This window comes from Clarias gariepinus, chromosome 20 (genome assembly GCF_024256425.1).
Source record: "Clarias gariepinus isolate MV-2021 ecotype Netherlands chromosome 20, CGAR_prim_01v2, whole genome shotgun sequence".
Taxonomy (NCBI): Eukaryota; Metazoa; Chordata; class Actinopteri; order Siluriformes; family Clariidae; genus Clarias; species Clarias gariepinus.
In genome coordinates this window covers 6075113-6088411 of record NC_071119.1, presented here as the reverse complement: position 1 = coordinate 6088411, position 13299 = coordinate 6075113, and the positions used below count along the sequence as shown (strand labels likewise).

The window sequence follows — 13299 nt, the reverse complement described above, 5'->3', positions numbered from 1 at the left end:
CTGTTTAAAACCGCACTCAGAATGGCTGTCTGAAGTAGCACTGCCTACGTGACTGGATGTGGTGGTGAAATATCTAACGGCTCGTTCCTCTTTTATTAATTTTGAACATGCAGAAAGACAAGTGAGAAACTTACACACTTTAAAAACACTTAAGCAGAAAGTTTTTACTGCAGTCCCTACACAGTAACCACACAGTCATGTGACTACCAGCCTCACCCTGTGAAGTTTACTGAACATTTTATTGGTGTAACTGTTACCATACAGTAGATGATTTTAAAATTATTTGATCTCACAGATCTGCAGGAATTACTGAGTTCTGAGGAAAAGCATCCCCAACCCACACCTGCCTGCTGCTTCATCAGATGTGCATACACAGTACGGTCTCAGGTAATGAGGATTACTAGGCATTAATACTATTTATTTTAACTTTGGTAAATAACTGAATATTTTTTATTATATTAAATGCATTTGGTACAGATCTGGCCATTACAAATGCACGTTTTGAGAAAAGGGATTCCAGCTGTGCATGGCAAGCTGTAAAAATGCCCTTCATTACCTGTAGGGGGCAGTTGTGTTTCAATCTGAATATTGTGTGTCTACTAAAGCCAAAAATGTGTTATCTCTCTTAGGGGCCCATTAACAGCAAGCGACACGAGAGCAGGCAGAATCCCTGGGCTTTGACTGTGCTTTCTCCATTCATTAGTAGTAGTAGTACTACTAGGTTTCTGTAAATACATCGTTCGGTTGTTTATGCTGGGTCAAAATTCTGTGTTATTTCGGGTACTTTAATCATACTGTTGGGTTACTTTTGCTATGAATACTAAAACTGCTGCATGATTAAACTCAATGCAAAAAACGGAAAGAGAAATGTCTCTGTTTCATCTCTAGACCTTTTGTTCCAGTGTTTATGCAGTAAACCCATGGGTGCACATTAAAAAATGCTGGGTTATTTTTTTCTACCCAAGCGCTGGGTTGCCCCTGTTGGATAATTTTTTTGGGTTATTTACAAAGAATTGGGTAGTTTTTGTGTAACACAGCTGCTGGGTTAAAGTTTGGTTGGCCCCTCCCCCAAAGTTCAACGGTGTATTCAGCGGCTGTCAGCATCGTGTCTTCTCTTGAGCTCCCACACTGCTGATGACGGTTCATCTTCCTCGTGCATTTAAGGGAAAATGACATTAAATACAAGGTCTGTATACACATGTTCACTCAACTAAGTCACATGACTGAAAAATTAGCACTATAGTTAACTATACCCTAGCTTTGTCATTTTTTATTTTGTATCAATCTTATTACACACTAAATTGATAGTCTGATTCAGTTTAATCTTTGAGATTTAACAAAAATTTTTACTTTCTTTCATTTACTTCTTTTTAAGGTTGGCACCAACATGGTGGAATACCTCCAGCAGGCTGAAGTGTCGAGGCCGTACCCCTACTGTACATCCTGACGTTGGGAGACGATGACCAGCACTGTTCTCAGGCATTCGTCATTCTGGTGGGACAGGCTGTGGAGCAATGCACACTACTTGGGGCGGTTGATGTGTGCTTCAAGGCATTTTATATTTTTTTACATTAAAAGAAAAGAAAAGAAAAGATATCTGAAGTCACAAAGAGATTCTGCTCTGTAGAAGCTGCCTCAGCCTATTTGTGTTATTACTCCATTCTGCCCTTATGAGTAATAGTATAGTAATGATGTCGCTGTTGATTATCTGTTCTTGTGCTTTTGAAAAATAAATGTTTTTTTCTATGAACATTTAATAAAATGCTGTTTATTGCATATATGTATGGTTTGCAAAACTTTTTTTTTTTTTTTTTTTTTGTAATAGACCAGTATATTATATATAAGTAATTTAACTGTTTAATAGACGTGGGTATTTTTATTTATTTATTTATTTTTTTACAGATTCACTGTAAAACATGAAAATAATAATAACCTATTTGTGAGGTAGAATTAACTCAACATTCCAGTTAAAATGAACCAACATCTGGGTAGAACATTTAACCAAATTATGTGGTAAAATTAACCCAGCATTATAGTTAAATATGACCCAGCATTTGGGTTCAATATTTAAATTAACCCAGCATGTTGTCACATCTGAGCCAGCTCAGCCCTGGGGAATAAGATCTGGCTCACCATATTACTGAGCCGTTGCTTTGTCTCCCCCTAGTGTGTCTACGTGTGTAATTGTTCCCCATTAAGTTCTTCTAACAACAAATTGAAGTCACCTGTGTCTACCTCGTGTGTCTCAGTATTTATCCCAGCCGAACCCATACCACTTTGTCTGGTCTGAAGTGCAACCTCATGTTTTAGTGTATCTTTAACCTCTAATAAATATATTCAGAATCCATTTAATATACACTTAACAAAAATATAAACGCAACACCTTTGTTGCTCCGATTTTTCATGAGATGGACTTAAAGATCTAAGATTCATTCCAGATACACAATATTACCATTTCTCTCAAACATTGTTCACAAATCAGTCTAAATGTGTGATAGTGAGCACTTCTGCTTTGCTGAGATAATCCATCCCACCTTACAGGTGTGCCACATCAAGATGCTGATCTGACATCATGAGTAGTGCACAGGTGTACCTTATACTGCCCACAATAAAAGGCCACCCTGGAATGTGCAGTTTTGTCTCACAGCAAAATGCCGCAGATGCCACAAGCATTGAGGGAGCTGCAATTGGCATGCTGACAGCAGGAATGTCAACCAGATCTGTTGCTCGTGCATTGAATTTTCATTTCTCCACCATAAGCCGTCTCCAAAAGGGCCGTAATACATGGGGCATTTTATCACATTTACATTTATTTGAAGGTGTCTTAAAGGGCACTTTTAAGTTCCAAGGGCACCATTTACTTAGTCTACTAAGTGTTTGTGTGTGTGTGTGTGTGTGTGTGTAAGAGAAAGAGAGAGAGAGAGTGAGAGAGAGGTACTGTATTTATTTTTGACCATAACAGAAGTTCATCAATAAATTTAAGAGAAGAGCTTGAATTGGTCTGAATGAGAAAGAGTTAAGGTGGGTGGATGATACAACACTGTTCACTGGGTAAGAAATCACTGAACTAATATTTTGCTCATGTTATAGTTACTAACTCTTCATTAATCTGAGAATAACAGCAAATCCTCTAAATCGCTTCTTCAGGTTCAAGTAAAGTAAATAAAAGCTAATTTTCCTCATAAGAAATAATAAAACTCTATTATTATTATAATTATATATAGATTATTTATTCCAGAATCCCCCAAATAAAAAACACATGTACACGCTGTGTGTCTCTGTGCGCGCATGCGCTGTGTAGGTGTGTGTGTGTGTGTTTGTGCGCGCATGCGCTGTGTAGGTGTGTGTGTGTGTGTGTGAAGCTAAAGTAAGATGAGCGGAGAAATGACTACCACCCCCTTCTCTTCTTCGTCCAATATGCAGGATGACTTTCACACACACTGTTTTATTAGAATTGAATTGCAACAGCAGTGTTTCAGTTAGAGTGTGTGTGTGTGTGTGTGTGTGTGTGTGTGTGTGTGTGTAAAATAAATATGTGGACCATCTCCTTTAATACAAGGAGGGTGGCTTTCTCCTCTTATTGTCGTATGCAATGTTGTGAAGTATAACACAAGCCACTATGATGTCGCATGCCCTCTCTGGACTGACCCAGAGCCAACACAGATACTGAAACCCAGGCTTCCGGATCTCTATGGTCATCTCCACCTTGGCCCGTGTTCGGCTGTGAGCCAGGTTAAAGCGTGTCTGTGGTCCAGGATCAGGTTCAGGGTAGGGTGTCATTAACTTTCCTCTTATGTTAGCTTTCTGTTACTATCTCTTATGTTAATGTTTCCATTTTTGACCCGTGTCTTTAATCAGCCATATTAACCTAAACACAATTATTTGTCATCCAATTTCTTTCTTTAGCTTTTGGTTACGCTTCCTTGTCCATTTAAAAAAATGTTTTTAATGTTTTTGTGACCTTATGAGCTTTTACTTTAACAGCATACCTCTCGTTTTTAATTATAAAAAATGATTAAATGAACCTCAAGTGAATTTTTTAAATAAATAAAAGGTTGTTATATTACCTGACTATTACTGAGGGGGTATTAGAATACATCTCTTAAAAAAATTTGTTATATATAATTTTATTATAATATTAATTACTATAGTAACATCTACGGTGTTATGGGTCAAATTTGAACCATATATATTTATTTCAAAGAAAAAAGCAAAAAAAGTATTTAAAAATAACTTTAATATAAATGAAGAGCTAAACAAGTTAATCTCAAAATGTGCGTTTGCAAGTTCAAACAAACACCGAACAATCAAGCCAATAATTTGCTTCTAAAATACAGGATGCTGTGTTGTGTGAATAGATTAGACCAGGCCCTCTGCAGGATTATACCCAACAATGTAAACATCTAAATATACAAAAACATTTTTAATGAGGGCTGATACATGCTGATTACATTCTGTCATCTTTTTTGACTATCATGTGCATACTCAGTTAAAGCAGACAGATTAGCTACCAAAGTTTTAGTTCTTATTAAAATTCTGCACTAGTCTTCTAGTCTTCTAGACTAATTACTAGCCAAATCATGTTTCTGTTGTACAGTAACTCCATGAAACTGCATCTGACTGAACTAAGTTGACATTGAGCCCAGCATATGCTTTATTTACTACTTCTTTATTTACTACTTCTGTTTTTTTATTACTTTGATGCTGAACATCAGAAGTAAAAAAAAGGTTAATAAGCCAAGTTTTTTAGACAGTATGTTTTCTGTCAAATTATATACTACTGTAACTGCAGTGACAATATCTGACTATAACATCAGCGTTGCACACAACTGCTAACTTTTCACTTTAACCTTTTACCTGTTTAACACCAGAATCAATAATTACAACACAAATATTTTATATATACATAATATATATATGGGGCTATCCAGAGTTTGAGCCCGATAAGCAGGAAGAGCTAGCTCGTCGCTCATTTCTCCGAGGACTCTGACCGCCGCGGCTCCGCGAGCACATCAGGTTAGCGGCACCAGCCTGTCACGGGCGCTCGTGGACACTGGTTTCACTGTTTTGCTGTTGCGCTCTGGATTACTGAGACAAAGAGCGTTTGCAGACTGCTTATCCCACCTTCAACATTAGCATAGTTACTGAGAGCTACGTGAAGGTACGGTCGTGTCGCACAGTCCGAGTCAAAATAGGTGAGCGGATGCACTCTAATGAATTCTTTGTGGGAGACATCGAGGAGGATTGTATTTTGGGGCTGGACATTTTCTGAGAGATTGGGTGCGGTGCTGAATTTAAATGACGAAACTCTGCGTGTTAACTTCGGGTTAGCTAAGTTCCTAATACCCAAACCACAGCCGCACGTGTTAGTAGCAAACATCCGGGGGGCTGAACTTCCGGTAGTTACACCAGGTAAACATCCGGTAGCAGACCCAGCGGGAAACCTACACGTAAAACGTTTTATCCCGATGGCCGGGCAGCAAAGTGTCAGGTCGGTACTGCGAGCGAGTGGAAAAGCGTGTGTGCGGTTGCGACGTAAAACCCTTGACTCTGAACATTCTCTCTGTGCAGTCCTCCGGGCTCTCCGGTGGTGTTCAGCCGTCCGAGCCGGCGTGCAGCTGAGTTACTGCGTCGCCTAGAGCGCCAACCGTAGTCGTTTTGCCTGCGCCACAGCTGGACCGTGATCAGCTTATTGCCGAGCAGGAGAAGGATCCGGTTCTGCACAGGGTGCTAGGTTGGGTTAAAGAGGGCCTGAGACCGGATTATACCGCAGTCACTCATCTAGGGCGAGAGGTAATAGCTCTTCGCTCCCAGTTTACTCACCTCGCGTTGCACGAAGGGTTACTCTACCGCTGCTAAAAACAGTCGCCCGTGCCACGCGGCCGTTTCCAGCAGCGGTAGAGTAACCCTTCGTGCAACTTTGTGCTGGTGCCAAGGTCTTTGCAAGCATGTGTACTGGATTTGGTGCATGGACATTCTGGTTCAGGACACTTCGGGGTGAATAAAACTCTGTGGCGTTTGCGCGCTCGTTTCTACTGGCCGGGCTGTCATACCGACAGTAAACACTTTGTCCACTGATGCGACCTCTGCACGGCAAAGAAGGGCCAAACCCAGGGCTCGCGGGCACCGCTGCAGGGCTTTCGGGTGGAGGCACGTATGGAGCGTATGGGTGTGGACACAAACCAGCGAAACGTCGAACTCTGCGGAGGTTGGACCGCCCCGCCACGTCTTCACGCCTCCAAGACTGAGAGTCATGGTTGGGTGGAGGCAGTGTGGCGTGGGTGGGGCGGCGGCTGACGACCATCATGCATTGCGGGTTTTTTAAAAAGTTTTTAATGTGCTCACCCTGTTGGGGAAGGGTATTTGGGTTAGTGGCTTCGGCCAGGGTTGTGTTTTAGACTGTGTGTGACCTGTTGAATGTGCTCCGGTTCATGCTAAGGCTAAATTGGATGTGGTTCTTGTGTGAATGTGTTGCTCATGCTATACAGTGCTGTGTCAAATAAAGTACTCCCAGCCATTGCATTGGACAGCAATTAAGCTCACTCGTCTCTCCAACATTCTTTCCGGCGGTAAAACGTTACTATATATTGAAATCAATAAAGTAACTGTGCATTTTGCCAAGTGTAACTAATCTTTTTTCAATCTGTGGTTCTAATATGTTAAATACTTCATATAGCCACTATATTTGTATCACCTTGTTTCCTGATTTCATAAACACTTATGTAAATGTGGATTATAATCAAACACATAATCATATACTACGAAAGTTTATAAGCTAAAAATCAGTTACAACCGTGTAGGTTTAAAGGTAATACCCAATAATAAAGAAAAAAGATGTACATTTATTCATGAATATTTAATGGGGCACATGATAGATTTAATAATTTCTGACTCATTATATAATAAATATATGGGTAAATATTAATATATATCCAGTCCGCTCTTACCCTTTGTGTTCATCTGAAGTTGTTTGAGAGTAACACAGCCTGATCTGAGACTTATCCTTAATTACCAAAGAACAAGGTATTTTTTAATTTAATTTTAAAGTCATATGTCATTAGTACAATCTATGAAATATAATTAATGAACAAGCAGTCGATTATTTTAGAATTACAGTAGAAGCATGGTGGAGAATTAGACATTAAAATGATACAAATTCTGTTAGCATCACTAAGTGTTTTATTCATCAGATAAATTGTTTCTGTACAGCACTATAGATTAGAGGACTGGTCAAATCCTGAGTGTGTAAAATCCATGGCTTCTTCATCTGTGCACTGCAATTTACATTAAATCAATATTTATATAAAATAGATATGATCTCCCTGAATTTTAAAATGTGGTAGTTCTGTGTTAGAATGTTCACTGAGAGTGGGTTTACACATAAACACTCTTCACAAATGATAGTTATAGTGGATCTAAATGGTCTAACTACAGATGGTCTGGCTGCTTAGTACATTTTGTTTAATATGTTTGCAAGCATTATATCTTTTACCTGTTGGTTCTAAATTTATCACTAAAAAGCCGTCGTCTCACAGATCCACCAAAACTCTCGAGTGCATGGTGCGTCATTCCAACCCTTCCTATCTGGATAGTTCCAGAGCACCCCACAGTCCTCATTATTATCATAATCATTTGGTTGTCCCTCATACCAGTACCTACAACCCAGATCATCAGAATCATTCAGTTATTTTAGTTACACACATTTACCTTAATCATATCATTATCACACCATATAATTTATTACAACCATCTGATAACCAACCTCGTACAGATCCTGATTCACACTATGCAAGACAAATAATTAAACAATTGCAAGAAAACGTATGTGAACCTTTTAAGACCTTTTTTTTTTTAGAACTCATTTCTTGCATTAATTAGTCAAAAAATGTGATCTGATTTTCATCTAGTCAAGAGTATTTACAAATACAATGTTCCAAAAATAATAGCACAAATAAGTCTGATCTGTCATGCCTTTTTTGAGAACAACCATAAAAACCTCATAGTGCTAGTGGAAAAAGTGTGTGGATTTCAGCTGTTAGCATACCTGAAATATTTTAAGAAAATGAGAAAACACCCAAAGTTTTGAATTTGCTCCATATAAGAAGAATACACTCATGTGAGCCCTGCCTCGCCAAAAAGAGCTTTTAGAGGAACTCCAAAATGAGCACAATAAAGACTCATCAATGAGGTAAAGAAGCAACCCAAAGTAAAAGGCAAAGATTTGAAGGTGTACTTAAAACATGGAACAAATAGGGTGTTCATGGCAGGACACCACAAAGAAAGCTGCTGCTTACAAAAAAAAAAAAAAACATCTCTGCATGCCTGCACTTTTCGAGAAATCACATTGATACTCCACAGCGGTTTTGGAAAAATGTTTGACTGATGAAACTAAGATTAAACTAGTTGGGATAGAAATAACCATCTGGTATAAAACATGCACTGACTATCATCCAAACAGTAAAGTATGGTAGAGAAAACACCATGATTTGGCCCTCTTTTGCTGCAACAGGGCATGGCCAGTTTGCAGTCATAAAGGGAAAAATAATTCCCAAGTGTGTCAAAAAATTCTTTAGGATAATATGAGTGTGTGTATCAGCTGAGACTCTGGGTGATTTGGGTGATGCAACAAGACAATGATCCAAAACACCAGAGCAAGTCCACATCATAATAGCTTCAGAAAAACAAAATCCGCCTTTTGGAGAGCCCAGACCTCAACCTAATAGAAATGCTATGGAATGACTTGAAGAGAGTCGTACACATAAGACATCCATAGAATATGACAAAGCTAAAGAAGTTCTGTCAGGAAGAATGGATTAAAATACATTCCTGAACTGTGTGCAGGTCTGATCCACAGCTACAGGAATGTCTGTTGATTGCTGCCATGGGGGGTTCATTTACTTTTTCCACTACCTTTCGAATGTTGTATGAAAGACATGAAAGATCAGAATTGTTTTTTGTTATTATTTTAGGTACATTATATTTTTCAATAGTCTTGACTTAAATGATAATTATCAAATTTATAATATTCCATGATATTACAAATGCTTTTTATTGCTATTGTATTTACAGAATTAATCTTACCCAGTGCCATTCGTTAATTCTGTTCCATTTACCCATTTCCACTTTCCCTCTGTTTCTGAGTCACTCAGACCAATCCAAGTGCGGTCTCCCACCAGATGGTCAGTGATGGACTCCTGTGATTGAGAGAACTAGTGTAAAAAATTACACTAGTTTAGACACACACACACACACACACACACACACACACACACACACACACACACACACACACATTTTCCTCTCTGCTGTTTATGATCACCAGGTCTGCTCCTCTCTCTATGCAGTCCTGTCTGCTCTCAGTCCAGTTCTTCTTCTCAGTAGAAAAGTAATAAAAACTGGAGTTGTATTTCCATCCTTATTCAATGAGTGAACCACAAAGTAGAAATAATGATTAGTTCCATACACATTCTTTTAATAGGCTTTGTAAATTGATTAGTAGACTAATTCATTTAGGTAATAATTTCATAAATTAGTTAAATTGGGTTTCTCTTTGAAAAGATTGTAAGAACCAGTTTAAGGCTGTAACCCCTGAAATGTACAGTACCTTATTCATGCTCACTTTTTTCTAATCATCTTGGTGCTAAATTTAAACTACTGACTGAGGCAATAAAATCTCACCTAAAGTATCCGTCTCATTTTGAATGCTGTTGTTTTTGGTCTGTAGCTGATTATTTTTCATATTTAGGATCCACAGCACAGTGACGGCAGTCAGCAGGAGAACACACAGCAGGACCACACACACTGCAGGCAGTCTGTGACACCTCAATGCAGTGTGAACTTATATGGAGAGCAGATAAAGTGTATTAATTTTATTTGAACATTCACAAATCAATAATTATATAAACCCTAAAAAAAGACAGAAAATGAAATTACAAAACTATGGTATCTTTTGACATACATGTTGGAATTACATGCTGATTTTGTATGTTGCACACAGAGGTACAGGTCAGGCAAGACATGTAACTACTCAGTTATAAGGGAGAATTATGATGGCTGACACAAACAGCTTCCTAGCACAGCGCAAATGGTCCTTATCAAGGTGGAATTAAATTCACTGAGTCATCGTGGGATCATGTTCCAAGCGGGGACATTGTAGGGACCTACATCTGTAGCTTTTAAGAAACAGAGGTGTTGATCCCTCTCGGGAAAGTGCCGCTCTCATTTCTCATTTCTTGCAGTATGGCTGATTATCAGGCCGGGATGTGTGTATACAGTATGTTTGCTCTAATGACTCATCTTTTATCTCATAGCAGCGATTAACTGCTGTAATTAGCCCGACAGTTCCAGAACATATGAGATAAACTGGTTATGTTTAAACAAAATGATAACTACCCACAGGACCAATGAACATACAGTACTATGTACTGCACGTGTGTTTGGTAAGGAATTAGGTGCTTTGTTGTGGCATTACGGTCATTTTGTGTGCTCCACATACTGTATTTATGGTAAACTATCATGATGATTGGCTCTGTTAAGTGACACGTATATCCATGTCCACGTTAGGGGTAAAAGCGCTGTATTTGTCTGAAAAAGCGATGGCTGCTGTGAGGTAATCTGGCACAAAACTGCTCATAACTTCCCTTCTTCTCAACATTTCATGCAGATGAAATTCATCAAATTCTGTTCAGCCAGTTGTGTGTGATGCTGTGACAAAATCATCTAGACAGATATTCAGACAGACATACAAACACATATTTTTCTTAGACTAGTTTCAGGTCCTCCAATATATGAACTGTAAATATATTGTTGAAAAAGCGTGCGAGTGTGCAGACAAAACATTTTTTTTTTATGTATAATGATTTAGCATACAATAATTTAATAATTTTATGAGTCTAAGTGTCTGGAGGAAAGCTCCAATTAAATTAGAAAAGTAATTTTTTTTTCAGTTTTTCAATGAAAGGGCAAGCCATGATGAATCTTCCCCTACTTTTTTCACACCCTTAATAAATGCCTCTAAGTTGTTTCAAATCACATCTGAACTATCAGTGTTCTTTTATTTATGACTATAAAGCTAACTAGCTTCTAACACAAGGCTGAACCCCAATTGTTTTCTAACCCCTGATCAAGGGCAATATTTGGTGTGTGTAAAAACCTTGTGTTTTTCTTACAAGTCTAACTGAGTCTCCAAAAACTACCTGGACTCCATGTTAACATCAATTGGTATAGCTGAACTACCTGCCACCTAACAAACTGTATGAATGCAGATAATTTACTGCTTTCTGTTTCACCCAAATGAGGATGGGTTCCCCGTTGAGTCTGGTTCCTCTCAAGGTTTCTTCCTATTACCATCTCAGGGAGTGTTTCCTTGCCACTGTCGCCCTCCGTTTGCTCACCAGGGACAAACTGACCATTTTGATTCATACACATTTACATTCCATACAAATTTAAATAATTCTTTTGATTGTGTAAAGCTGCCTTGCGACAAAGACAATTGTTAAAAGCTCTAAACAAATAAAATTTTATTGAATTAAATTAAAAAGTGAATGTACACCTTATATAACACATTTGTAAAGGTTAACCCCTAGAGGGCGCCCAAAAATTTTTGGCATTTTTTGGTTATAGTTAGTTTAATTTGAACTTCATTTCCCATGGTGCACTTAGGTCAGGTGAGGGGAGCGCTCACCTGAAGCCGAGGTGGCTCATTAGGCTGATTAGTATAAATAGCCTGTTTAAGTTGAGGTTGGTGTCTAGCATTAGTTGTAGTTATGGTGTTTTCTTTGTGATGATGGGTTTCGGGGAAGAGAGTTATATTGAAGATCCTTGAGTGCTCCAAGAAGAGAGCTTTCGTTTGGCTTTGATTTGCTTTAATTTATCTCATCAATAGAGAAAGCTATATTGACAACACCTCTGCCTCTGCACTTATGCCACCACACTTGCGCAGACACCCACATCACGACAACATTAGCTTTGTATTTAACATTATTAGGAGATTAACACTGGAAGCAAATAGTTAACAGAGCTGACATTTTAAAGCAGTAAGAGTAGGTAGAAATATAAAGAGTAATGTGAGATTCACAGAACTTTACCTAATATTGGTATAAATTTAAAATTACTAACACATCTGGTAATAACACTAACTGTCAGTCACTAAGTTTCGCTTGCCAGTGCCACCAGTTGTGGTTAGTTAGTTATGCCAGTTGTCCCTTTTGCCTTTAAATGCAGGGGTAACTTTGTTGTTCTTTGGGGTTAAGTATGTTCTGTATTTTTTACTTGGCACATGTTAACTTTAATTGCAGAATTGATTTGTTGTATATATTTGACCTAGCTTTTGTGTCACGAGCTCTGCATATGCAATTAAAATACATCACAAGTGGCTCCACAAGCCATAACAAACAAAAGCACACACTGTGAATTTGAACTAAAAACTTTATTTTTTACTTTTACTTTTCCCTGTTCCACTCTCAGACGTCAACCAGCATCACCACTCACTCAGAAACACACTGAAACATACTAATCTATAAAACCTGTGAATTACTGCATCTCTGCAAGTGGAAATCCTATTAGCGTTGCAAACCTAAACACTTACCAGTGTGTGGTGCTGTGTCTGGGTCTTTCTTTGTGTCATCACTATCAGGTTCAGGGTCATAACCTCTCACAGCATCTGCACTTTCATAGATATCCACCACCATTTCAATTCGTTCAGAAGAATGCTGAAACATCTCTAATCTAAAGAAGACTCATGAAAACACTAAATTCCTGAGTCTCTGTGTGAGCTTAAGTAAACTGCTACACTTCCTTCATAGTGTAGACTAATTTAAATGTGCTGCTGTCAGTAAAGGAAATGACACATCAGAGGAGGAGCATCACTGGCTTCTTTTGGTCAAAGTGTGAGCTGCATGTTGCACTAATACATGGCATTCTCTTAGTAAAGTTCAGAAGTTATATACATACCAAAAGTACATTATGTTATGATGATGTATATATTACACCAGTTTGTGTAATAATATATTTGTGTTCCTTAAAAAAAAAAATAAAGTGAGAAATGTTTTTTTCCCCTGCTGTTTTTAAGATTTATTTAGTTATAGCACTGTTCTTTCCTGTGACATGATGAAGTCAACATGTTTCTGCAGTAGATCTGGAATTTTTTGTAGGTTTACTTTTTCAGAAGCTTTACTGTGAGACTACAGGCCAGAAGTTCCACTGCTCTAAGATCACTGTTAACCACTCTCCAGAAGTATATACAGGGGTTAGACAATGAAACTGAAACGCCTGATTTTAGACCACAATAATTAATTAGTA

General features: G+C 38.3%; 1 protein-coding gene across 2 annotated transcripts; it reads right to left on the bottom strand.

The window, feature by feature from the left end:
- Positions 1-7201: 7201 nt before the first annotated feature.
- On the bottom strand, positions 7202-12763 carry LOC128508788 (hepatic lectin-like). Of its 2 annotated transcripts, XM_053480269.1 has the most exons (6): positions 12587-12763; positions 9679-9837; positions 9293-9414; positions 9082-9194; positions 7493-7655; positions 7202-7274 (listed from the first exon to the last, which is right to left on the bottom strand). In XM_053480269.1, exons 1-5 carry the CDS (start codon positions 12717-12719, stop codon positions 7514-7516), a joined length of 669 nt encoding a protein of 222 aa, XP_053336244.1. In that variant the 5' UTR covers positions 12720-12763; the 3' UTR covers positions 7202-7274; positions 7493-7513. The 2 variants fall into 2 exon arrangements, with proteins under 2 accessions (XP_053336244.1, XP_053336243.1); XM_053480268.1 differs by having other exon boundaries at positions 7215-7655.
- Positions 12764-13299: the final 536 nt, after the last annotated feature.